The sequence below is a fragment of the Balaenoptera acutorostrata genome, chromosome 20 (genome assembly GCF_949987535.1).
Source record: "Balaenoptera acutorostrata chromosome 20, mBalAcu1.1, whole genome shotgun sequence".
NCBI lineage: Eukaryota > Metazoa > Chordata > Mammalia > Artiodactyla > Balaenopteridae > Balaenoptera > Balaenoptera acutorostrata.
Window position 1 is genome coordinate 56,353,817 of NC_080083.1, and position 23,642 is coordinate 56,377,458.

The 23,642-nt window shown below is 40.3% G+C and overlaps 1 protein-coding gene across 3 annotated transcripts; it reads left to right on the top strand.

The window, feature by feature from the left end:
• The first annotated feature begins 41 nt into the window (after positions 1 to 41).
• Positions 42 to 22,455, top strand: ACOX1 (acyl-CoA oxidase 1). 3 transcript variants are annotated; one of them, XM_057535219.1, is made up of 14 exons: positions 42 to 299; positions 573 to 732; positions 5,135 to 5,295; positions 13,852 to 13,959; positions 15,156 to 15,275; positions 15,416 to 15,531; positions 15,947 to 16,116; positions 17,047 to 17,209; positions 17,805 to 17,995; positions 18,263 to 18,442; positions 18,578 to 18,683; positions 18,817 to 18,960; positions 19,119 to 19,325; positions 20,367 to 22,455. In XM_057535219.1, exons 1-14 carry the CDS (start codon positions 191 to 193, stop codon positions 20,415 to 20,417), a joined length of 1,986 nt encoding a protein of 661 aa, XP_057391202.1. In that variant the 5' UTR covers positions 42 to 190; the 3' UTR covers positions 20,418 to 22,455. The 3 variants fall into 3 exon arrangements, with proteins under 3 accessions (XP_057391202.1, XP_057391201.1, XP_057391203.1); XM_057535218.1 differs by lacking the exon at positions 5,135 to 5,295 and adding an exon at positions 11,111 to 11,271; XM_057535220.1 differs by lacking the exon at positions 42 to 299 and adding an exon at positions 11,111 to 11,271 and having other exon boundaries at positions 592 to 732.
• Positions 22,456 to 23,642: the final 1,187 nt, after the last annotated feature.

A 23,642-nucleotide genomic window follows, 5' to 3' on the forward strand; every position in this document is an offset into this window, starting at 1 on the left:
ACGGTCGGTCACGCGCGGAGGGGCCGCGGTGAAGGAGAAAGGGCGGGCCGGGGCGGGACGAGGCGAACGGGGGCGGGGACTCGCGGTGTCCTGGGGAGGCTCTTAGGGCTGGGCCCGCGCTGGAGGTGCGGACACTGGCTGTTGCTGCTGCCCGCCGCCTTGGTCTCCGCTGCCTTTGCTGGCCGTCACCATGAACCAGGACCTGCAGAAGGAGCGGGCCGCCGCCAGCTTCAACCCGGAGCTTCTCACGCACGTCCTGGACGGCAGCCCCGAGAACACCCGGCGCCGTCGAGAGATCGGTGAGGGCGGCGGGCCAGGCCTCCTTCCTTCCCCGAGCAAAGCTTGAGACTCCCTCCGGGAGGAGTCGGGGGACGCTGTAGGGCGTAGGCCGCAGCCTCTGGCCCAGCTTTAGGGAAGCCGGGACCCCCATTTCCAGGGGCGGCTCTGGCGGGGGGAATCGCCTATGACGAGAGGGGACCTGTGCCCGTGATTCTGAAACCTGCTGTGACCCAGGGAGCTTTAACGGAGCCCTGAATTTGTCTTCCTCTTGATACCCTTTCACTCCCTACCAGAGAACCTGATTCTGAAAGACCCAGACTTCCAGCATGAGGACTTGAATTTCCTCAGTCGTAGCCAGCGTTACGAGGTGGCTGTTAGGAAGAGTGCTACCATGGTGGAGAAGATGAGGAAGTTTAACATCGCAGACCCTGCTGAAATCATGTGGTTTAAAAAGTAGGTATGCCTTAGCTTAGATCAAGTGCCTAAACCAAATCCGCAATCTGCGGTGTCCTTTTTCACCGTGCTTGACGTTTGAAGACTCGAATTGGCATATTTTCACGCCATTTTAAAGTTATTTGTGTCGAAAATAATGTTTACTTTTGTATTTAAGCCTTTTAAAGGGATGGCATTTGTAAAAAGTTGATCATGGAAATGCTATAATTTTCTATCTGAAGAGTCATACAAATTCGGTCCAGATGTCTTAATTTTGAGTGATTTAAATACAGAATGACTTTGCTTTTTGTAAGAAGGAGCCCTGCTAAATTTAGAAGCTGCATTTGGAAGGATGCTTTCAGTTGCAAGAACCAAACATTAAATATTTTGGAGCAGTAACAGTTTGTATTTTCATATGCGTGTAGATCTTGAGTTTAAAATAATGGAAAATATGGGTGGATGAAGAAGAACTTTAGTCAAACCTCAGAATGAGTATAAAGTATTCTAAGAACCCAGCATTGTTGAATCTGGTGATGGTATTTAAATGGCTCCCCTTTGCATACAAGACCTCATAAAAACATGCCTTGGTCCTACTGCTGAAAAGAGTATGTCCTTTTTTCAGACCATCTGCTTTTTGTAGTATTTTTAGATTAGAAATAAAACACACATTTTTTTTGTCTTTATGTAAATAAACACTATAATTATATAATCTTAGTACAAGATTTCTTTGACTTTCAGCACCTCTTATACTTCGCGCTTATTCCTGGGCATTTCCTGTTTTAGGCCTCTACATTATAGAAGAACTCCAGTATTTTCATCAATAAAGAATAAATGGTGTGAATGGTACATATTTAAGAGCCAAGAAAAATGAAACATGTTACAAGTTCTGCCTTTATGTAGCAATAGGCATTCCTCCCTTATACTACTGCTGCAAATACATTTGGTATATAATTATTTTCAATTTGACCTGGTTATTATTGTCAAGAGGAAATGATTTATTCCAGCCCTCAGGACCACACTCAGAACTCCTTTCCATTTTAGTTACAAAAATACAGTTAATTTGGTAGTCCAATCAGAGTACTTACTAACTTCCAAATGCTTTTTTTTTTATTTTTAAAGTTTGTAACTCTTGGCTGTGAAGGTATTGAGGTGGAGTAACTCCTAGAAGATTATGTTTCTAATTTTCCTGAGTTCGGTCTGTGGACTTTAAAAAATTAGTAAGATTTTATTCTTCCTTAAAACAACACAAAAGAGGAGGTTTGTTTTGTTTTACTTTAAAATGGCTGATGCCGTGTGTTTCAGAGTTGGTTAGAAGATTTCATGATCTGTGGTGGTGCATAACGTGTAACCAGACTCCAGTGAAGTCACAATGAAATAAAGTACTTTATGTGAGTTAAAGATCAGTGGACACCAGCCAACTGTTTTGCGTATCATTTTTTATGACACAGACCTCACTATTTGGGAAATACAAAGTACAAACTGTGGCATACCCTTTGACATCCTTCCAGTATTTCTGGGATGTGACAGGGAGATCAATGTATGTTAGAGAAGGGGATTGAAAATTAGTCTTGGCAATTACTGAACGCCATCGATTGTCACTCACACCCATGTCTTATGTATCACTAACAAAGTTAACTATGATGTACCATTAATTGTGAGATGCATCAGATTTCTTAAATGCTAAAATTGGCTGTGAGGAGAGGGATGCTATAATTAATGAAATAGAGTAATATTTCTCTTTCTGGGGATTTTAGGCATTTACTGGTCTCTTTTACATCCAATTTCTCTATCACAAAATAAAACTCATGAGAATATGTTGAAATTGACTAAAGTATTAGTAAAGTACTTTGAGATTTCTCAACTTGAGCAGTGAAAGAATTCATCTCTCCATTCCTTGAGAAAATAAGACTTTGCTGTTAGGGGAATAGGAGTTACTTTCCTAATCTCCTTTCCTGTAATTTTGTCTTTTAACTATACTGTTTGCTATGCAAAAACTGTAAAATATTCTTAAAAGTAATTTAAAATTCTGATGAGAATCATTCATGGTTTTTGTTATCCTTATTAGGTTTTTAAAGCTAGTTGCTTGAAAAGCATCTTCAGGAGGGATTAAACATAACTTAAAAACAAGCACTCAGATTTTGTTCTTGAGTTAACTTTCAAGTGGCCTCAAAAAAAAAAATCTCAGTATGTTTATGAAAACATCAGTATTTGACAGTCTTTATTTTGTGTCACATGTTTTTCCCTCTCAGTTTCCTAGAGTTAATTATTTCGTGTCAGTGTCATCACTTTACCAACCCAGAGCCTCCTCAGTTCCCTCAAGGGATTGGGAGTGTCTTATATTGCCACCATTTTTAGCACCTAAATTACTGGTTTTATTTCTCAGAAATTCTCGCAGGTTCATTTCCTCCTTTAGTAAAGCATGGTTGTGAGAGAGTGCTGTGGTGCCCTTGCCGTTGAGAGGCCAGTTTCTACATTTATCTCCTCGTTACTTATCTGCACTTTAGTGATGGGTAAATTTTGCAAAGTGCCTTACTTCTCTTTGTAGTACAGCAGCAGGAAGTTGCTGCTTATTGGTGTTACTTGGAACTCACCTCTGCTGTTCCTACACCTCCTTTCCCCTCTTTCTCTCCTTTCAGTTTAAGTTTGTTTTTTTTTTAAGGTATTTTTTTTTTAATTTTTTTAATTTATTTATTTTTGGCTGCGTTGGGTCTTTGTTGCTGTGCGTGGGCTTTCTCTAGTTGCGGCGAGCGGGGGCTACTCTTTGTTGCGGTGCGCGGGCTTCTCATTGCGGTGGCTTCTCTTGTTGCAGAGCACGGGCTCTAGGGCGCGCGGGCTTCAGTCGTTGTGGCTCGCGGGCTCTAGAGCACAGGCTCAGTAGTTGTGGCGCACAGGCTTAGTTGCTCCGCGGCATGTGGGATCTTCCCGGACCAGGGCTCGAACCCGTGTCCCCTGCATTGGGAGGCGGATTCTTAACCACTGTGCCACCAGGGAAGCCCTCAGTTTAAATTAACATTTGATATTTGTGTGAAAATCATAGAACCTCAGGGTTAAAAAGCGTTTCTGATGTTGGCTAGTCCAGGCATTCCTTGGATGTTTGAATCTGTCCCCAGCACCCCTGAAAGGTGGTGGGATGGTTTCAGGGCCTCCCCAGATGTGAATTGGCAGCCTACCCCTCCCCCCCTTTCCCTTAATTCATGCTCTGCTTGTTGTACAAGCCAGGATAGGCTGGCTGTGACACTGCTTCCAGTCCATCCCTTGAAAAGTCATGAGGGTCAGTTAGGTGGTACGTACTTTGTACCCTAAGCTCTTTTTTTTTTTAAATTTATTTATTTTATTTATTTTTATCTTTGGCCGTGTTGGGTCTTCGTTGCTGTGTGCGGGCTTTCTGTTGCGGCGAGCGGGGGCTACTCTTCATTGCGGTGCACGGGCTTCTCATTGCGGTGGTTCCTCTTGTTGTGGAGCACGGGCTCTAGGCGCGTGGGCTTCAGTAGTTGTGGCTCGCGGGCTCTAGAGCGCAGGCTCAGTAGTTGTGGCATACGGGCTTAGTGGCTCCGCTGCATGTGGGATCGTCCCGGACCAGGGCTTAAACCCGTGTCCCCTGCATTGGCAGGCGGATTCTTAACCACTGTGCCACCCGGGAAGCCCCTGAAGCTCTCTATATAGATAGATCTGACAGAATAGACCCCTAAAAAATCTACAGCACAATGTAGCCGAGGCTGACTAGTGTACGTAACTCGTATTTTGACTATCTCACAGATTCTCTTTTGTGAGAAAATCGTTGAAGACTGAATTTCATTATGATTAGAGTTCCCTTAATCTGGAATAATTTTCAAAGACCGTTTGTGATCAATTTTTAATGCTCTCACGTTACCTACTTAGCTGTCTCTAAGCTCTGAAGACCTTTAGAGATTTGTGCTTTGGCCCCAGAATGTATATGTACTATCCTGGACATTTGCTTCGGTTACTAGGGAAAGGCAGTTTAAATTCTTCTTCTTTGGGACATTTTGTTAACAGCTCAACAAATAAGTGTTCTGTGGAATGTCTTTTGATTTTCAAAATAAGTAAAACCTGAAAATAAAGCAAAAACAAACAGGCAGACCCTCCAAAAACTGAAACCAAAAAATAACACCAACAAAATAATAAACAAAAGGGGGTTGAGGCTAAAACATGGTAGAATTTGCTTCCTGGATTAAGTATGAAATTCAGAATTCTGGCCCTGAAATGACTAGGGGGAGAAGAGATTCCACTAGATTCTGCTGTTGGCTTTTTAGGTAGTAAATGATAAATATTAGTCTTAATTTCATAAGAAAGGGGTTTAAATTTTTCTAACCTTCATCCTCAGGGCCACAGCTATCTGGCAGGATTGGTAGTAGAATGCAGTTTCCAGAGTAAGGCTGAGATCCTTTTCTTTTCTCTCCCGTAGACTACATTTGGTCAATTTTGTGGAACCTGTGGGCCTCAATTACTCCATGTTTATTCCTACCTTGCTGAATCAGGGCACCACTGCTCAGCAAGAGAAATGGCTGCTTTCATCCAAAGGACTCGAGATAATTGGCACCTACGCCCAGACGGAAATGGGCCACGGTTAGTCCACGTTTGAGGCTCAGCGGGTAACCCACCTCAGGACTTCAGTTAACAAATGACTCCTGGCAAAACAAACAAACAAACAAAAATGACTCCTGGCATTTGACTTTTTTCTGCTGCTACACATTTGGGATTTTATTTTTAAATGGTTAAATCTTAAATAAAATTCAGCCTCTTATTTTCTGATAGTTTCTTTCCCCTTAAACTGGTCCAAGACTCTGGCCTGAAGCATCTGTCATCGTTATTTTTTAAAGCTCGTTACCATTGCTGCATACACCCATTAAAATGGGTGTTGAGCAGTTTGGAAAGATGGGGTTGAAAATATGGCAAAGCGCCCCATTGTATTGGTGTCTGATTAAAGACTTAGTTGAAAATTCTTAAGAGGGTTCATGCCTCAGCAACATCTGGAAGATGCTCTGCTTTAATGAAGTTAAAGATGTGGATTTTAATGGGGCAGAGGGTTAGAGTGGCGAAGGTTGTGAGATGGTTTGGGAAAAAGTCCACGATGCTCTTCATTTCTTTTTATTCATTTTTCTATTCATGTCCGTGGACTTTATATTACCAGTAATTCTTGGTTAAATTGTTCCTAAAAACCTGGCTACTTTCAAAAAGTTTTGTGTTCAGTCTTGTGAAACAGGTTTGTTTTCATAGATGAGGCCACTGACAGGTTTGAGTGTCTTGGAATTTGAGCTGCCCGGTTCATAATGCTTCCCTTATGTAAATAAAGGAAAGTAAAGAAAAAGAATGAGAAAAGGATGCAGATATCAGGAAGGATTCTTTTTTGTGTTTGATTTGGTGCTTTTTGGTTTGCAAATAGGTTTAAGGAAATGTTCTTTCCCATAATGCCTGTGGGAACTGCAGATTCTGGTCATGGTACAGTTTTATGAACACCCTGCCAAACACCCGTGGCCATCTTCAGGATGGTCAACACTGAGATGACAGACCTGAAGGAAGGTGTCCTAATGGAAGGAATATCACGTTCCTACAATGTTCCTCTCTTGGAGTGTGCGTGGGTGTTTTGTAATCTTGAGATAGCTTTGAAATAGGGGGCATAAGATGTAAACTATTGTGAGGCTAAGTGAGTCTGATCTGTATATCTCTTGTTGGTCTAATCCTTCTGCCTCTATTTATAAGGTACATTTCAAATGTATATTTGAAGGAAGAGAGGAGGAAATGATGACTTGAACTTCACTGGTTTGAGGAGCCCGGAATGTTGGACTGAGGTCCTGTGTTGCTCCGGGCGAGTTTGTATTTGTTAGAGTTTTCTTTCCCTTATTCCTTCTAGTTTTCGAATGCTTTCTTGTATTCGAACCAACTTTGTCTCAATCTCTATGGTTTATTTAGAGAACAGAGTTTTAAGATTAGGTCTTGTTTCTTGCTGGAACTTTGTCAGTTCGTATTAGTTGTGCTTCGCTGACTGCTGTTCTTTTCCAGAGAAACCAGTCAGTTTGTTGGCTAATTTGCATACTGTGACAGTACAGTCTTATGTAGAATATATAAAAAGTGCTTCAACATCAACGGGATTGGAAATAGAGCAACTTGTACAGGGGGAAGATTTGACCATTTAAATTCTGAGACTTTGGAACATTGGTCAACAGTGATTATCTAAGTGTTCTCACAGAATTGGCTGTAACTTCGAGTTTGGGACTCTTTCACCTCTAGGTAGCCGCTGAGAAGTGAAGAGACTCAAAATTTCTCAGGCATATTCCATGAATCCTCAAGAATCTTAAAATTCAACCACTTGCAGAAAGTCTAGGTCACCAGTTTTCTCTCTTCCCTCTAGAATTGTGTCTTCCCTCCTCTAAATACACACCTGTCTGTATAGGCACACAAGCCGCAACACACATTTGGTCTGTGGGTGCGCGAGCCTTAATCAAAGGCAGAGGCCTGAGCCAAGGAGGGCACCCTCTTCCTGGGGTTCTGGTGTTAAAGGGACAGTCTGGGACATGGTCCAGGGGTATTATCCTGACTACGTTTCTCTGGGTCACAAAGCAGGTAGTGTGTTTGGTCTTCACAAGTATTTGATCGTTTCACGTTCTGGCCACTTGATAGGAATTCTTCTTGCCTTTTCTATTATTGTTATTTTAATTATTAAGGAAAATAGAGCTTATGTAGTACATACTTATCATCCTTGAAGATGGTGCAGATTCTTTGCAGATTCCCATCACTAATACTGCAATGTGAAAATACTCTTCCTTTGAAACTTGAAAAATAAATAGTAAACTCGATTTTGTAAGTCACTAATCTTTCTCTCCCTGTATCTCACTGCTCTGTCTCTCCGAGAGTCTCCTTGTCTTCTTTTTCCAGGAGGGATTCTCTTACCTGTTGGACTTCCCATGAGACTTGCTCCTTGGGTATTCTAATTTCCCCACTGTTAGTAATAACAATATCAGTCTCTTTACAGAAACTATGTTCTTTGGGTTATGCCTTTGGAATATCTTTCTCAGAAATGAATTACTACATTTGAAGGGAATGAACACTTTATAGCTTCTGTTGCTCAAGACGTGGAACAAGTTTTGATGTACTTAGTGTGCTTGTGTCTCCATAGTCCCATCAACATGATTACTTTGTTTTCTTGCTACTTTTATATATATCTAAGAGTTAAAGTTTTAATTCTTCCAGTGCTAGTGAGCCTGGATGTTACATGTTTAGCTTACTGTAAACTGGGTTTTTCTCCTTTGAGTGTTGAATAAATAGAATCTGCATATTGATCTTACAAGATTTTATTGTATCCTTCCAATGTTTCTTTCTGTTGCCTCCGTTTGATTAAACATTTTGGCCTTTATGTAGTCAACGCATCCTTCTCTGAGTAGGTATAAATTTTCTTCTTCCTGTATCTTGGATAATTATCTTCTGTTTTATTCCCTTTTTTGTTTGTTTGATTTGTGTTTAATGCTTTGACTTGTGTATGATACAGAGATGAGTGAACCCCATACTATTTATATGTTTATTAACTAGTAGCTCTTTCCCCTTGTTATGTTCTTTCTGGTTCATCTTAGAGTTTTGTAATAGTTTCAGTTTATTTATGGAACCCTAAATATATTACATTAATTTTTTTCTCTATTTTTCTCCTAACATCATAAGCTTTGGCTCATTGTTGCTTTTTAAGATATTTAAAAATCTGATAGAATAAGCCTACTATTGCTATATTTCAATTTATATGTATTTGGTGTTCTTGCATACTTATTCTTCTAGATGAATTCTGATCTCAATTTGCCAAGTTCGAAAACATATTCTGTAGGAATTTAAAACTCATTACCTTAAATCCCTGTATTTTCTTGGGACGTATTAATTTTACTTAGTCCTCTCAGCCAAGAATTAGCAATTTCTTTCCTATTGTTCATTTTCATATCTTTTATTCATCCTATTAGGTATTTATATTTTCTCTTAATTAAATCTGTAATATTCTGAGCTAAATTACTTAACAGATTTTTAAAATATTTTGTTGCTCTTATAAATCACCTTTCTCTTTACCAGGGTTTTCTATTTGAATGGCTCTAATGGATAAGAATGAGTGATTTTTTTTTTTTTATCCTGGTTTTTCTAAATTCATTTATTATTGATGGTGTTTTGTTTTTGTTTATTTCCTAGGATTATAATCATACTGTCCGTGGAGATGCTATTTTGATTTCTTCCTTTCTCATATATTATTCATCTAATCATTTTGTCCTCAGTATTGACTGCTAGCCTTCCCAGCCCTGTATCATGTAGGAGAGCCTGGGAAGGCCTTCTGGTGTTATGGTTTTGAAAGAATCGACTCCAGCTCTTTACCAAGCAAAATGTTGGTGCTTTGCAATTTTAAAATAAATTAATTAAAAATAATATATTATCTTTATCATGCATAAAGAGTATAGCAAATACTTGATTTAAATCAAAAACTCTCCAGGTCACTTTCTCCTTGTAACATTTCTGCATTTCATCCACCTCTGAATAATCCTTACCCTAGCCACAAGAGACATTTTTCTCCAGAAAACATTTTTCTGCTTCAAGACAGTTTCTGATTACAAGTAATTTTACCCCTGCCCTCCTGAGTGTACTCTGTGGTAACCCTTGGTGGCCCTCATTATTCCCGAATACACGCCCACCCATGACGAGTCTGATGGGCGCCTCTGAGCGGCCTCTCCTTCACCAGGAATCGCTCTGGTTTCTAGTCATGGAAAGTAGCCTCTCCGCACTGTGAGTGGTTGGCCCCAGGCCACAGCTTTCAGTCCTACTTCAGAGTTTTCTTCTTTTAGCTCCTAGGCGCACATTAATTTTTCTTCCTACACATCATTCTTTTAAAAACAGCACAGTTGACATTCCTGTTTGTGCGTGAAAGGTACTCTCTCGTCCCTGGAATGTGTTTTTCCAGGGATTTCCACTTTTTTTCTTTTCTTTAACTTTTTATTTTGAAATGATGACAGATTCATAGGAAGTTGCAAAAATAGCACGGAGACGTCCCGTGAACCTTTCACCCAGTTTGCACCAGGGGTGACATCTTACAGGATTTCCAGTTTGATGCTTCCAAGTCTGGCTCTGATTTTGGCAAGTCTTTCTAGTGTCCCCACCGTTGTCCTCAGCCCAGGTTGCACTAGAAGACGTGATTAGGAGATGAGATTCTTGTCCTTGTTTTGCCATTATCTTTTTGACCTGAAGACACATAATTCATCTCAGCTTTAATTTCTCTGTAAAATGAGGAAGTTATTCATGCATTCTTCAATCTTTATGTGATTGGTTAGCTGAAAGCTCAGCCCACCCGCACCCTCATTGGAACACATCACACGTCAGCCCCTGCCTAGAGCACCCTGTCCTGATTATTTTCCTCAAGTGGAACAATCGGAGATATTTTGAAACAAATGTTTAGGCTCATTTCTAAGATAGTGAGCATAGTAAGAGTAATACAGAATTGATTAATTTTGAGCTGGAAGTTAAATAAAATGCCAGTAGCATGCAACATTACAAAGCCATATAGAACTATTTCCTATCAGAAATAAATTCACATAAAAGTCTAAGGCACCTGCAAATTTTAAATGGAAAAGAATGACTTTAGAAAGTGGATTTAAAATGACAACTAACATGTTTATTATCATTTGTGATAATTCCCGTATAATTGTAATGGGAGCTTGTTATGCATGAATCTGTTATTTGTAAATGTTACGGTCTTCACTAAAAATCGCATGTCTTTTTATTTCTGAAATTAATTATTGGGATGAAGAGCACTGTCAACTTTTGTATTACGTTGTTTCAGTAGCATGTGGCTGGATATTTGTGATGGATCCAAATGAAATGACCGGAATTATGTGAGGAATGTGGATTAATGCTGGATGTTTTATGGACAAACAGAAAAGATTCTAGCCTAGAAGCATTATTGGAATTAGATTCTGGAAAAACTTTTGTCCAAGAGAACCACTATGTTCTCCTGTCTCAACTTTTCATTAGAATAAATAAGTCATTGTACAACTTAAATTCTCCATTCCATCCAGCCTTTTCAGGTTTTTTTATTTAATTGCAAGGCTGGAATCCTCTGCCTTGCTCACATGGTCTTGTGCTGCACAGGCTTTGGCATTGGTAGCCAATCCCTACTGAGATTAATTAATTTTAGAGATGAGTAGCATTAGAAAATAATTCTCGCCAACATAAGAAAAATGGAAATTGCTAAGAGTTATAAAGTAATACAGACAGGGCAGTGCTCCCATCCATGATAAAGTCCACCCATTAATTCATACTTAACAGAAGGGTTTTTTTCTCCTTCCCTTGCTCTGTTTGTTCAAATTGCTGATTCTCTCACACCTGTTGACTCTTCTCTCAAATGCCCATCCTTGGTATTTCTTTGAAGCTTTGTGCACCGAGGGCAGTCTGGGCCTCTGGATCTTCACTTGGGCATGTTCCTGCCCACCTTGCTTCACCAGGCAACCGAGGAACAGCAGGAACGCTTCTTCATGCCCGCCTGGAACTTGGAGATCATTGGCACTTATGCCCAGACAGAGATGGGTCATGGTACGGTGCATTCAGTCTACCTTCTGGGTTGGGCGGGGCTCTTCGAGCTTAGCATGCATGGAGTGTCCACCACGTGTCAGCAGTGGCATGTCCACCTGCTGTGTAAGATCTGTTTAAATGCAATCTTTCTGCAGCAGCCAGGGTTTTCACACATGTAAGTCTTGGCATAGACAATGCTTTGGTCGGTGGAAATTAAAGCTTATATTATCACAGACATGCTGATTGATTATTCATGGTTCCCCTTCAGAAGGTCAAGAATTACAAGTCAGGCCTTACTTAATAAGTGATTTTTCAAGTTTACTGAAGTTGTATGGAATTTGTGTGTATATAGAGTCTGAACCCATCTCTTTTTCTTCATTACTATCTGATTATCTTTGCTACTGATACCTTAATGAACTTGCACAGATTGCAGAAGAAATAGAGATTAATAGAATGTGTGCTTTTTGACTTGCTGAAGGGAAATGAGTGGCTTATATAACGAAAACATGCAGCATTTTGTACCTTGACGTTATTTGTGCCTTGATTCAGTAAATTCAGTAAAGTTCTGAAAGTGGCTTTGGCCAAAGTTTAGAAAAAATAAGATAAGTTGTACTTCCGGGCAGTTGATTTCACACTCTGTATGTACCGCCTTTCTTCTTTTTTTTAAAAAAAATAAATTTATCTATTTATTTTTGGCTGCATTGGGTCTTCGTTGCTGTGCGTGGGCTTTCTCTAGTTGCGGAGAGTTGGGCTACCCTTCATTGTGGTGCGTGGGCTTCTCATTGCGTGGCTTCTCTTATTGTGGAGCACGGGCTCTAGGTGTGCGGGCTTCAGTAGTTGTGGCACGTGGGCTCAAGTAGTTGTGGCTCGCGGGCTCTAGAGCGCAGGCTCAGTAGTTGTGGCCCACGGACTTAGTTGCTCCGCGGCATGTGGGATCTTCCCGGACCAGGGATGGAATCCGTGTCCCCTGCATTGGCAGGCGGATTCTTAACCAGTGCGCCACCAGGGAAGTCCCTGTACCACCTTTCTTTTTTCTTTCCATCCCTCGCCTGTCTTTTCCTGTGAACTGGATGGGGCTGGAGGTGGTGGCTGTGCCGGGTAGCATCCGTTCCACGTTGGTATCTGTGTTTGCCATTCATTTACTTCTGGCTTCTCTTTTCCTACTCAGACGTTTCAGAACAGCTGGTCTAGTGTATATTTGCCACTTGCTCCTTACTCCTGTACAACTTCATCTTCATTTGATTGCTAATTTGGCTTTCAGCTTCTGTGGTAAATAGTATTTTAGAGGATTTTCCTAAGACTCAAAGTGGAATACTATTTGATTCAGTTGTGCATTTGAAAACGTTTTGTCATTACCTGTTCTGTTTAATATCTACCTCGTTTTCTGTAAAAGTTTTTTCTTTGGTGAAAGGAGTCTTAGTGTCTGATTCCTTGATTCCCACACAGGGGAAGGTTGTGGATCACACATAAACTGTCCATTTCTGTTATTTAACTCGGGAGTTTTTAAGTGTTTCACAGTTTAATTGTTTAATGAGATCTGGCATTATCAAAGCAGTTTGGTAAAAGGTTCTCAGCATTGGCTACAAGATAGTATTACTAGGGAGGGTGTCACTTAGAACATTTTTCTGTAACTTCTTTCAAATAATTTTGGCACGTTTGTATTAGGATTTAAACATCTCCATTATAAATAAAAATGGAAACTCTTCCTGGTCACACTAGTGAACCAGCCAGGAATAAGTTAAGACTTAGCATTGAGTCTGCAGGGTGAACTTGGACCTTATTATTGGACTTTTAGAAATTAAAAAAAGTCGCTGTTCCAGGTCTTTTCCACGTAATGATTATAACTTTTTCTTTTTTTTTTTTTTTTTGCCGCACGGCGAGGCATGTGGGATCTCAGTTCCCCAACCAGGGATCGAACCCGCGCCCCCTGCATTGAAAGCACGGAGTCTTAACCCCTGGACCTCCAGGGAAGTCCTGGTTATAACTTTTTAAGTTCTTGTTTCCCTTTCTAGCATTCATTCTGAAATAAATTCTCAGTTTACAAGAACTTTAGTTGGAGTCTCTTCCTGTCACGTGTTCTCATTCTTTGTTATAATACATACATGTTATAATACAGAATTCCAGAACATTGCATTGGTGTGGTAGACACAATACAAATGAGTTGAAATTGGCACACTAACAACTTAGATATGCCTTTAAAAGGTCAGTTAACTTCCCTGTTAAATCCGTATCCTGTGACCTTAACGAAACTATGATTCTAATCTGCCTTTATTTTACATTTTCTTTTGGTTGATCTAAATAAATGTTCCATATCCACTGCCACAGAAGTGCACTAAATCAAGTACAGAAATGGAATATGCTTGACATTTATATTTTCAGCTTAATAGGAACAAATCAGGAAATTACGTACTAATTAATTAAGCATAGGAAATTACGTATCTTGGTTATCAACCATTTGTAGTTCATCTACAGATGTTTTGTTGTTGTTAGATTTTGTTACTCTCTGAGATGCTAGAGCTTTAAAGGACTGGGCAGGAGATTCTACCCTGTACCTATTTTTTCCCATATTCTATCTGAAGTAGGTGTAATTCATTTTCTTAGGAACTCATCTTCGAGGCTTGGAAACCACAGCCACTTATGACCCTGAAACCCAGGAGTTCATTCTCAATAGTCCTACTGTGACCTCCATCAAGTGGTGGCCTGGTGGGCGTAAGTGAATTTTTTAACAGTTATTGGATGTTTTAAGATTTATTACAACGTGTTTAGAGTGTAGAGCTTATATGAGAATATAATTTTGAAATATAGAAAAAGCTCTTGAACTTAAACTATTCTAAGCTATTTCACATTCTCTTGTGTTGCATGTTACAGATATTTATACATTTTGCAAAGCGCAGAAAGGACAGCTATCTTACTCTGCTTTTCATGGTTTTTCATTTAAATATTCTCGTGTGTTAGCATAGTTTCCATAGTCATCATTTAAACTAACTTAGTTTTCCCTGTTTGGTTAGTCATTTCCATACTGGAAAGCATTTGAGTTGTTTTCAAATTTTTATTATAAATAGCTTTGACATGAAATTTATTTAATACCGTCTTCCATTCTGAGTTATTTTTTTAGGATATATATTTCAGATGAGATTAGTGGTTGAAGGATTTTGTTATTCATGTTATATATTTTAATATGTGATGTTACATTTTGATAGGAAAAAAACTAGCATGCAAAAAAAGAAATATTTCTGGGTGCGCTAACCAAAAATGTCTTAAAGCAGCTGTATCCCATAGTACTTTCTGCAATGATGGAATATTCTCTGTCTTTGCTGTTCAGTATGGTAGCTACTAGCCACTTTCAGCTTTTCAGCACTTGAAATGTAGGTAGCTGACTGAGAGACTGAATCTTTTATTTTATTTAATTATAATTAATTTAAATGTAAACAGCCACGTGTGGCTAGTGGCTACTGTTTTGGAAAGCCCTGCCTTAAGGGAGAAAAAGGATGTAATTTAAAGTAATGTTCTAGGATTATCCTAAAAATTTCTTTATGTAAATGAATGAAAAATAAGTAGAAAAGAAAGCCTACTTTTTAAAAATGCTATCAAATTAACATGCTGTACACCTTAAACTTAGACAATGTTATATGTCAATTATATCTCGATTAAAAATGTGTATATTATATTTAAAAAAATGAAGGATTGCTTTGCCAAAATTCAATGAATTTTAATAACTATCAGCTTAACTGGATTTCCTTCTGAAAACTAGGCGTGGCACTGTCATAAGAAAAGCTCTCTGGGCACGCTTTATTGATGGAATCTAGTGTTATATTTAACATATGCTTTTTTTCCCCCTCTTTTGTTTCTGTGAAAATGTAAAAATGTTTGCTCACTTCCCTCTCTTGTTCTCTTTCATGGTGCAGTTGGAAAGACTTCAAATCATGCGATAGTACTCGCCCAACTCATCACTCAGGGGAAATGCTATGGATTACATGCCTTCATTGTACCTATTCGTGAATTTGGGACCCATAAGCCTTTACCAGGTTAGAATTGTTCATCTGATGTTGAGGTGAAAATTAAACCAATCACTTTCTTCTGCAAAAAGTATAATACATAACTAAAGAAGAGGAGGGAAGCCAGGAATTCCAGAGCATAAACACCTTGTGACTTTCATCTGCGGTAGGTATTACTGTTGGAGACATTGGCCCCAAATTTGGCTATGATGAGATGGATAACGGCTACCTGAAGATGGACAATTATCGCATTCCCAGGGAAAACATGCTGATGAAGCACGCTCAGGTATATTTAGACAGAAAATAGGAGGAGAGGTGTCAAACACGGGGGTTTCAGTGGCTGTTGATAATCACGGGGTTAGAAGGATCTGTTCTTTTAGAAGGTACTAACAGGTTTTTACTTCTGAAGCTGCTTTTATTATGACCATGAAATCAAAAGCAGTTGGCAGGTATGAAGAGCATGTTTTGTTTTGCTAAACCAGTGGGGCTCTAACTTCTGCGTGCATTAGAACCACCTGGAGGGCTGGCTAAACCCTAGAGTGCTTGGCCCCCAGAGTTTCTGATTTAGGAGGTCAGGGTGGGGACTGAGCATCAGGTGATGCTGATGCTGCCTTTCTGGGGACCACACTTGGAGAACGACTTGCCTAAACTGCCACTTGGTTTTAACAGAAGGAAGCATCCATCTCATGTTCTTTTTCCAGGTGAAGCCTGATGGCACATACGTGAAACCCCTGAGTAACAAGCTGACCTACGGGACCATGGTGTTTATCAGGTCCTTCCTTGTGGGAGAATCCGCTCGGTGTCTGTCTAAGGCTTGCACCATTGCCATCCGATACAGTGCCGTGAGGCATCAGTCTGAAATCACGCCAGGGTAAGGGTGGAGTCTGAGATGAGCTTGGTACTGAAGACCTGGCTTGGACCCCATCCAAATATCAGAATTCCCAAATGTGTTGTGGAGAAAGTGCATTTGCGGTAAAATTAGCTAGGATGGCAGTGTACTGGGTCTGAGAACCTAGACTTCCCTTAAGTGGAAAGATGAGAATAACCACCTAATTATTACTTTTAACCTTCTAAGAAAAACAGTAATATTACTTGAGCTTTATAAATGAAATGTTGAAAACACTGAAGGTGGTGTGAAGATTCTAGTTGCTACTAACAATTACAAATCGGGTATAGTGAAAGTGACATTAAACTTGATTCTCTGTTGTGTTCATGGACATGGTTTATTCTTGCTACTGCCTATTACTTGGGCATGACTCTTTGATAAACTTTTTACTCTTAAAGAAGGAATAAAGAAATTGATAAGAGCAGACCTGCTTAGACTTCAAATATTTAACTCAGTGCATTGGGTCTCCTCAAATTGTGGTCAGAATATAGTTTATTCAGCCATCTAGACCCCTTTAACGTTGTCTTCCTCCTGTGAAGTTAATGAACTTTGGTTCCGGAAGTTGCCATGAGATACAATTTTCTTAGACTGGAAAGACTAAGAAAAATATGAAAGTCAACTAGAAAATCCTGTCCACCTAAGGCAGCTCATCAGGGTGGTTAAGCACATGGTCTTCTATAGCCAGATACCCTAGATTTAAATCAAGGATCTGCCACTTATTAGCTCTCTACCCTGGGTAGGTTCTTAACCTCTCATTTTCTCCATCTGTAAAATGGGGGTAATAACAGTTAACCTCACAGGATCTTTATAAGGATTTGATAAATTAGTCTTTCAAAGTGCTTAGACCAGAACCTGGCACATAGTAAGCTCTGTATAGGCATTTAATTTTTTTCCCCCTTTTTTTATATGCTTTAGTGAACCAGAACCACAGATTTTGGATTATCAAACCCAGCAGTATAAACTCTTTCCCCTCCTGGCCACTGCCTATGCCTTCCAGTTTGTAGGCGCATACATGAAAGAGACCTATCATCGGATTAATGAAGACATCAGCCAAGGGGACCTGAGTGAGCTGCCTGAGGTCTGCGTCATGTCTCGTTCCCTTGTGGGCACCCTTCTGGTTCATATTTGCCTATTGGATCATGTCCGGAGAAAATTAAACATTGGGATATCTTGAAAAGAATCCATATATTCTCAAAAGATAGAGAAAATTTTCTAATTGAGAGTGGATCAGATGTGAAGATGTGTGGATTTGTTTTTAAGTTTCAGAATTACTGTACCATGTTGGTCATTTATTAATCAAAGGAACTTAAGTGGTGCCTTTTTGCCAAGTAAAACAGTTGAGAAGGGAATGTGGGAATGTTACTAGTTCAGGCCAATCAGATGAGCATGCTTTTCAGTTTACATGGCATAGCAAGTGATTTTGTTTGGTTTTTGTTTGGTTTTGTTTTTTTTTTTTGGCTACGCCACGTGGCTTGTGGGATCTTAGTTCCCTGACCAGGAACCCAGGTCCCTGGCAGTGAAAGCGTGGAGTCCTAACCACTGGACCGCCAGGGACATCCCTGCCAAGTGATTTTGAAAGTGACGAGTGCTGTGAAGTGAGACTAAGTGTGTCTCATTGGAATGTGGGCTGTCAGCACCGCAGATGTTCTGATGGGCTGTGCTTCTCCCTTCAGCTTCACGCCCTCGCTGCCGGGCTGAAGGCTTTCACGTCCTGGACGACTAACACTGGTATTGAAGCATGTCGGATGGCTTGTGGTGGGCATGGCTATTCTCACTGCAGTGGACTTCCAAATATTTACGTCAATTTTACCCCAACCTGCACCTTCGAGGGAGAAAACACTGTCATGATGCTACAGACGGCCAGGTGAGAATCTAATTCATGATTTCTCATATGTGTTCTCAAGAATGTTCAAGTCCTTTCTGTTGGTTCTTATTCCCATGTTTTCTCTTCTCATTATATTTGTTCCAGAAAGATGTCATTTTTGCCTTCCATCCTGACCCACAGTTTTTTCTTGGGGTCAGGCTAGTATGAAACAGCTATCACACAGCTTAAAGTCATTTCAGGAGTTCATTTTATTTCTGTTTCACGAGAAGCATAGTTGCTGAAAGCATGTGTCCTGGTGACTTTCAGGTTCCTGATGAAAAGTTATGACCAGGTGCACTCAGGCAAGTTGGTGTGTGGCATGGTGTCCTACTTGAATGACCTGCCCAGCCAGCACATCCAGCCGCAGCAGGTGGCCGTCTGGCCAACCGTGGTGGATATCAACAGCCCTGACAGCCTGACAGAAGCGTACAAGCTTCGTGCGGCCAGGTGAGCACACCCTCAAGAGCTGGGACGGCATGGGGGCCTCTGTGGCCAGGGGCTTGATGGGAGAGGCGGAAGGCACAAGTACTAGCGATCACTTCCTTGAGCTCCAGTTTTCCAGTTCTTTTCTTTTTTTAACAGATTAGTAGAAATTGCTGCGAAAAACCTTCAAACTGAAGTGATTCACAGAAAAAGCAAGGAGGTAGCATGGAACCTAACTTCCGTTGACCTCGTTCAAGCAAGTGAGGTCAGCGATGGTCCTCTCTCCCCCTCCCCTTCTCCGTCCTTCACCAACCCCCTCATTTTCTTAGTGCAGAAACCGTATCACTGTTGAGTCTTTTTCAAAGGTTCTTGCACTCTGGTGTTTTCTTTTTATCTAGGCACATTGCCACTATGTGGCAGTTAAGCTCTTTTCAGAAAAACTCCTCCAAATTCAAGAGAAATCCATCCAAGCCGTCTTAAGGAATTTGTGTCTCTTGTATTCTCTGTATGGAATCAGTCGGAACGCAGGGGATTTTCTTCAGGTATTTTCTAAGTTTAAGTCCTTTTATTTATGTATTTCTTAATTTTTTATAGAAAAATAATTGTGGTTTACTTTGTGGTTGTATGTGTATATATACATATATAAATATATTTATACATACCTATGTAATATCTCTGTTTGCTTGCTTGTTTCTTTCAGGGGAGCATCATGACAGAGTCTCAAATCACCCAAGTGAACGAGCGCATAAAGGAGTTACTGACTGTGATTCGCCCCGACGCTGTTGCTCTGGTTGATGCATTTGACTTTCAGGATGTGACACTGGGCTCTGTGCTTGGCCGCTATGATGGGAATGTGTACGAAAACTTGTTTGAATGGGCCAAGAAATCCCCACTGAACAAAACAGAGGTAAAAAAAAAAAAAAAATGTCTTTTCACCCTTTGAAATTGTTCATTTAAATATTAAGGCAGGAAAGACCTCTTGAGTGATCATCTGTGAAAGCTTTGAAAGCTCTCATGGCCACTTCGGACAGTCTCTTTCTTTGAGCAACAGGTTCTGAAGGGAACAAGGTCATTCCTGCAGTGTGCAGGTTTTTAGTTTTCCCCAACTATCTAGCAAAAATAGAAAAATTTCAAATGTATACACAAATAGAATACTCCAGTGCATCTCCCCCGTACCCTTTGTCATGTTTCAGCAACTGTCTGCTCATGGCCAGTTGCGTTTCATCTGAACCTCCCAGCTAAGAATTATTTTGAAGCAAATCCAAGATATCAGATAATTTTATTCATAGATACTTCAGTATGTATCTCTAAAAGATAAGGACTCTTCTTAAAAAACATAAACACAATGCCATTCTCACACCTAAACAAATTAACAAGAATTCTTTAATATCATGAACTACGTCCCAGTCAGTGTCCAGATTTCCCCAGTTAGCTCAGTTCTTTTTTTCTCCCCACTTCAGATTTTTTGAATCAGGATCCAAATAAGGTTCAGATAATTTCTTTTTTTTTTTTCCCCCAGATAATTTCTTGATTAAAAGTATGCTATTTTATTTTATTAATATATTTATTTATTTATTTTTGGCTGTGTTGGGTCTTTGCTGCTGCGTGCGGGCTTTCTCTAGTTGTGGCGAGCGGGGGCTACTCTTCATTGTGGTGCACGAGCTTCTCATTGCGGTGGCTTCTCTTGTTACGGACCACGGGCTCTAGGCGCGCGGGCTTCAGTAGTTGTGGCACGCGGGCTCAGTAGCTCTAGAGCACAGGCTCAGTAGTCATGGCGCTCGGGCTTAGCTGCTCCACGGCATGTGGGACCTTCCCAGACCAGGGCTCGAACCCGTGTCCCCTGCATTGGCAGGCGGATTCTTAACCAGTGCGCCACCAGGGAAGTCCAAGTATGCTATTTTAAATTGCAAACTCCGTATCAGTAATTTTTTCTCTCCCTTCCCTGCAGGTCCATGAATCTTACCACAAGCACCTAAAGTCACTGCAGTCCAAGCTCTGAAGTGTCTTGAGGACAAGTTCAATCTGCTCCCAAAAGTAACTGTACTCTACTCCCCTTATACCTGTCACACAAATTTGCGTGGAATCTTTATCAAATTTAGAAAAGCTAGAGCAAATGATAAATTGACCCTTTTCTCTTTTTAATGAAAAAAAAAACAGATTTGAGATTAAAGGAAAAAACCAGATGTGTTTTACAAGTGCAATTAACGCTGAAAGAGACCTGTTAAGCATTCAGAAAAAGCTTTAAGAAATGCAGTGTGACTTCCATCTGTAATGCTGCTGGTCCCAGGAGGCCAGGACTTTCGATAATTAGTAGAATTTAACTACTAAGTAGTTAATTATTTTCACATCTTAATTGCTAATCACTGGATATGCAAGTGTTTTTAAGCAAAGGTATTTTTTAAGTGGGGGTAGAACCCTTCCAAGCTTTCCTGCCGTGGGCCCTGGCTAGAAAGCGGGACTGAAGAAGAGGGCCTGGGGAAAGAAACTAATCAGGAGACTTGGGGTGTGTGTGTGTGTGTGTGTGTGTGTGTGTGTGTGTGTGTGCGCGTGTGCGTGCTTGATACATTGACATGTTTCCTGCCTGCTTGCCCTCCTTTGCTGGTGTATTGTTCCTGTCTACCTGTTCACAGTAGCATTTTTCTAACACAAGGATTTCTTCAGCACAGGCTACTGCAGGGTCACTGCCCCATGTGATTAGGAACTAATCTTCCATTGGAGGGTTTCCCTAAATTGTTGCTCTCGTAGCAGTACAACTCCCTTCGCCCCAACTTCTTGGGAAGGGGTAGACAGCAAAGTTATCTCTACATATAACTTTTGGCAACTGATGGGACCTCCAAATCAGTGGTTTTGATCTCCCTCTCTCTCTCCCTCCCTCTCCCTCTCCTGAGAGAGATGCAAAAAAAAAAGGAGAAAAAGAGAGTCACATTTCCTTCTTAGTAGAATAAGGGCAGGAAGAGCTATCAGTTATGGTTACTGTAACTTTGGTGACCATATTAACGAAATTTTCTGGAACAATCCAGATTCCCTCTATTCTGTCACTTTGGTGTAAGCTATGAAAATGCTCGGTGGTTACAGTGTCTGGCCTTACAAAAAGAAAAGCATCACTCGCCGCCTCTTACACCCAGGAGTCGCACAGAAAGATCCTTTGACAAACCATGTGTTCTGATTTTTGGATCAGAAAATATAATCATTGAAACTGTGGCTAAAGGATAAATGGAAGTTCCATAGAAAATCCGTTTCTTATTGTATATCTGGCATTATTTTCAGTATGTTTCTAGGAGCTTTTTCTGACTTGCTAAATTGTTCTTTCAGCTGAAATCTAATTTATACAATCATTCTATATTTAAAGGCTAAACATGTATCTCAATGAATTTTTTCTTAAAATCAGTGTAAAACAAGTCACTTGATTTTTTGTTTTTGTTAACTCTTTGTGACATCTGCCTCATGAAACCAGTTGTTCTAGCATCAGTCTTGAGAATGTAGTATGTAATTCAGTGGAAATGTAATTCCTGTCTTGGGACCTGCCATAAAATCTAGCCAGTGGAACGGGTAATAGGAGATAAGGTCCAGCAGAAGAAATACTGTCAGTTGACACAAGCCTTTATCTTTCCACCAGGAGAACTGATTGATAATTGTGTTAAGACTGAAGTAAAAAAGCACTTTGTTAATCTCATTTGGGTATATCTTTGACTAGATCAGATTCTGGGAAATAACAGAGAGTAAATTCAGATTCCTTAATATTGACCTATTAAATGTAGAATTGTTTCCAATTAGGGGTTAAAAATCTTATTCACAGAGGGATATCCATGGTCAGGATCTAAGGGTGTTTGAAATGACACCCACCCAATCCAGCTGCGTAGATCTGGGATCTAAGCAGGTTGGAACAGGTGGTGGACTCTGTAGAGCCACCTTCAGTCCAGCACCTTGAGTTTTATTTAAAAACAATCTGATATTGACAGTATTTTTATTAACATTGGAATGTTTTGTCTTGAACTTTGTTCTCTGTAATTAAAGAATAAAGATATCGTAAAACCTCACTTTGTTACTATCAAGATGGAAAGAACGTGCCACATAATTAAACATAAGTTTAAATTATGAAGAATTTTAAGATACAGGTGTGGGTAACACTAAACAAAAGAAGGAAGGAGTGAGAAGTGCCTAAGCAGATAAGGCTGAATGGGCCGTGATGCTGTCATCGCAGAGCATCTGAGTGCTCTGTCCACGCAGGAATACAGGTCTCTTGGCTGCTCGTAAGGAAGCAGCAGGCCCAGCCTGCTGTCCCGTAGAAGCCGGACTTTGCCACAGATAAGTTTGGTTCTGTGGGGTTCTTTTATGAGCCGTTTTCACAAAGAGTGCAGATAAATTTCAACCTAATCTCCAAAATGATGATAAATCTCAATAGAATTAGTGAGATTTTTCTGTTAGATGATACTGATACAAGCCTTTGAAGTTTCATAGAGGTTTTTGCTATTTGTAATGGATGAAGGTTGATACTTCCTCACGTATTTGGAGTTCTGCTTCATGCTCTACTCAGTAGATACCGAGGTGTACTTAAGTGTTTGGACATGAGTGACCTCAAAGCACAGTTGGCCCCAAAGCCTTTGGGGGCCTTCATGTTCTTGTCTTCAGAACATAGTACTGCTAAGTAGCAGCTTATCTTCAGAACATTCACTTAATTGCAACATTAACCACGTTCAGATACTTTCTGAGAACTCACTGCTTGTAATTTCAGATACCATATACCTAGAGGCGTTTAACAGTTCCTAAAGTTAACATGTTAGATCTCAATTCTTGGATTCTCTCAGTGCAGGGCGTGGTCGGGGAAATATATTCAGATTCATCATCCTCAAGTCCTCTGGGGAACAAAAATTCCTTAGACGATTGACTGTTGGTCAAAGTTCCTCCTACCCCTTTCTGAGTTTTTTCCACCCATCCTAGTAGAATGGGAGAGGATTAGATGCAGATGGCCTGTAACACCCACTAATCTTTTTATACATGCGGAAGGGATTATAGCTCTTCTTCATGCAGTAGCTCTGCTGCAGCTGGAGAGAGGACCAGTGCCGGGAGAATGATGATTCTGCTTGAGACGAAGAGTTTTTTTGAGTCTCCTCAGATAAAGGTTTTGATCATTTTCATGGAATAACACAGAGATCATCTCAGCTAATTGAATATTTACTGATCCATTCCTGGAGGATTAGACCAAGTCATTGTAAATGATGAAAAT

Excerpts from the sequence above, each read along its gene's own strand:
- ACOX1 (XM_057535219.1), top strand. The coding sequence starts at position 191 with ATGAACCAGGACCTGCAGAAGGAGCGGGCCGCCGCCAGCTTCAACCCG. Across the intron at positions 17,996-18,262 it reads ATGATGCTACAGACGGCCAG|GTTCCTGATGAAAAGTTATG; the intron begins GTGAGAATCTAA and ends GGTGACTTTCAG. Across the intron at positions 18,443-18,577 it reads TACAAGCTTCGTGCGGCCAG|ATTAGTAGAAATTGCTGCGA; the intron begins GTGAGCACACCC and ends TTTTTTTAACAG.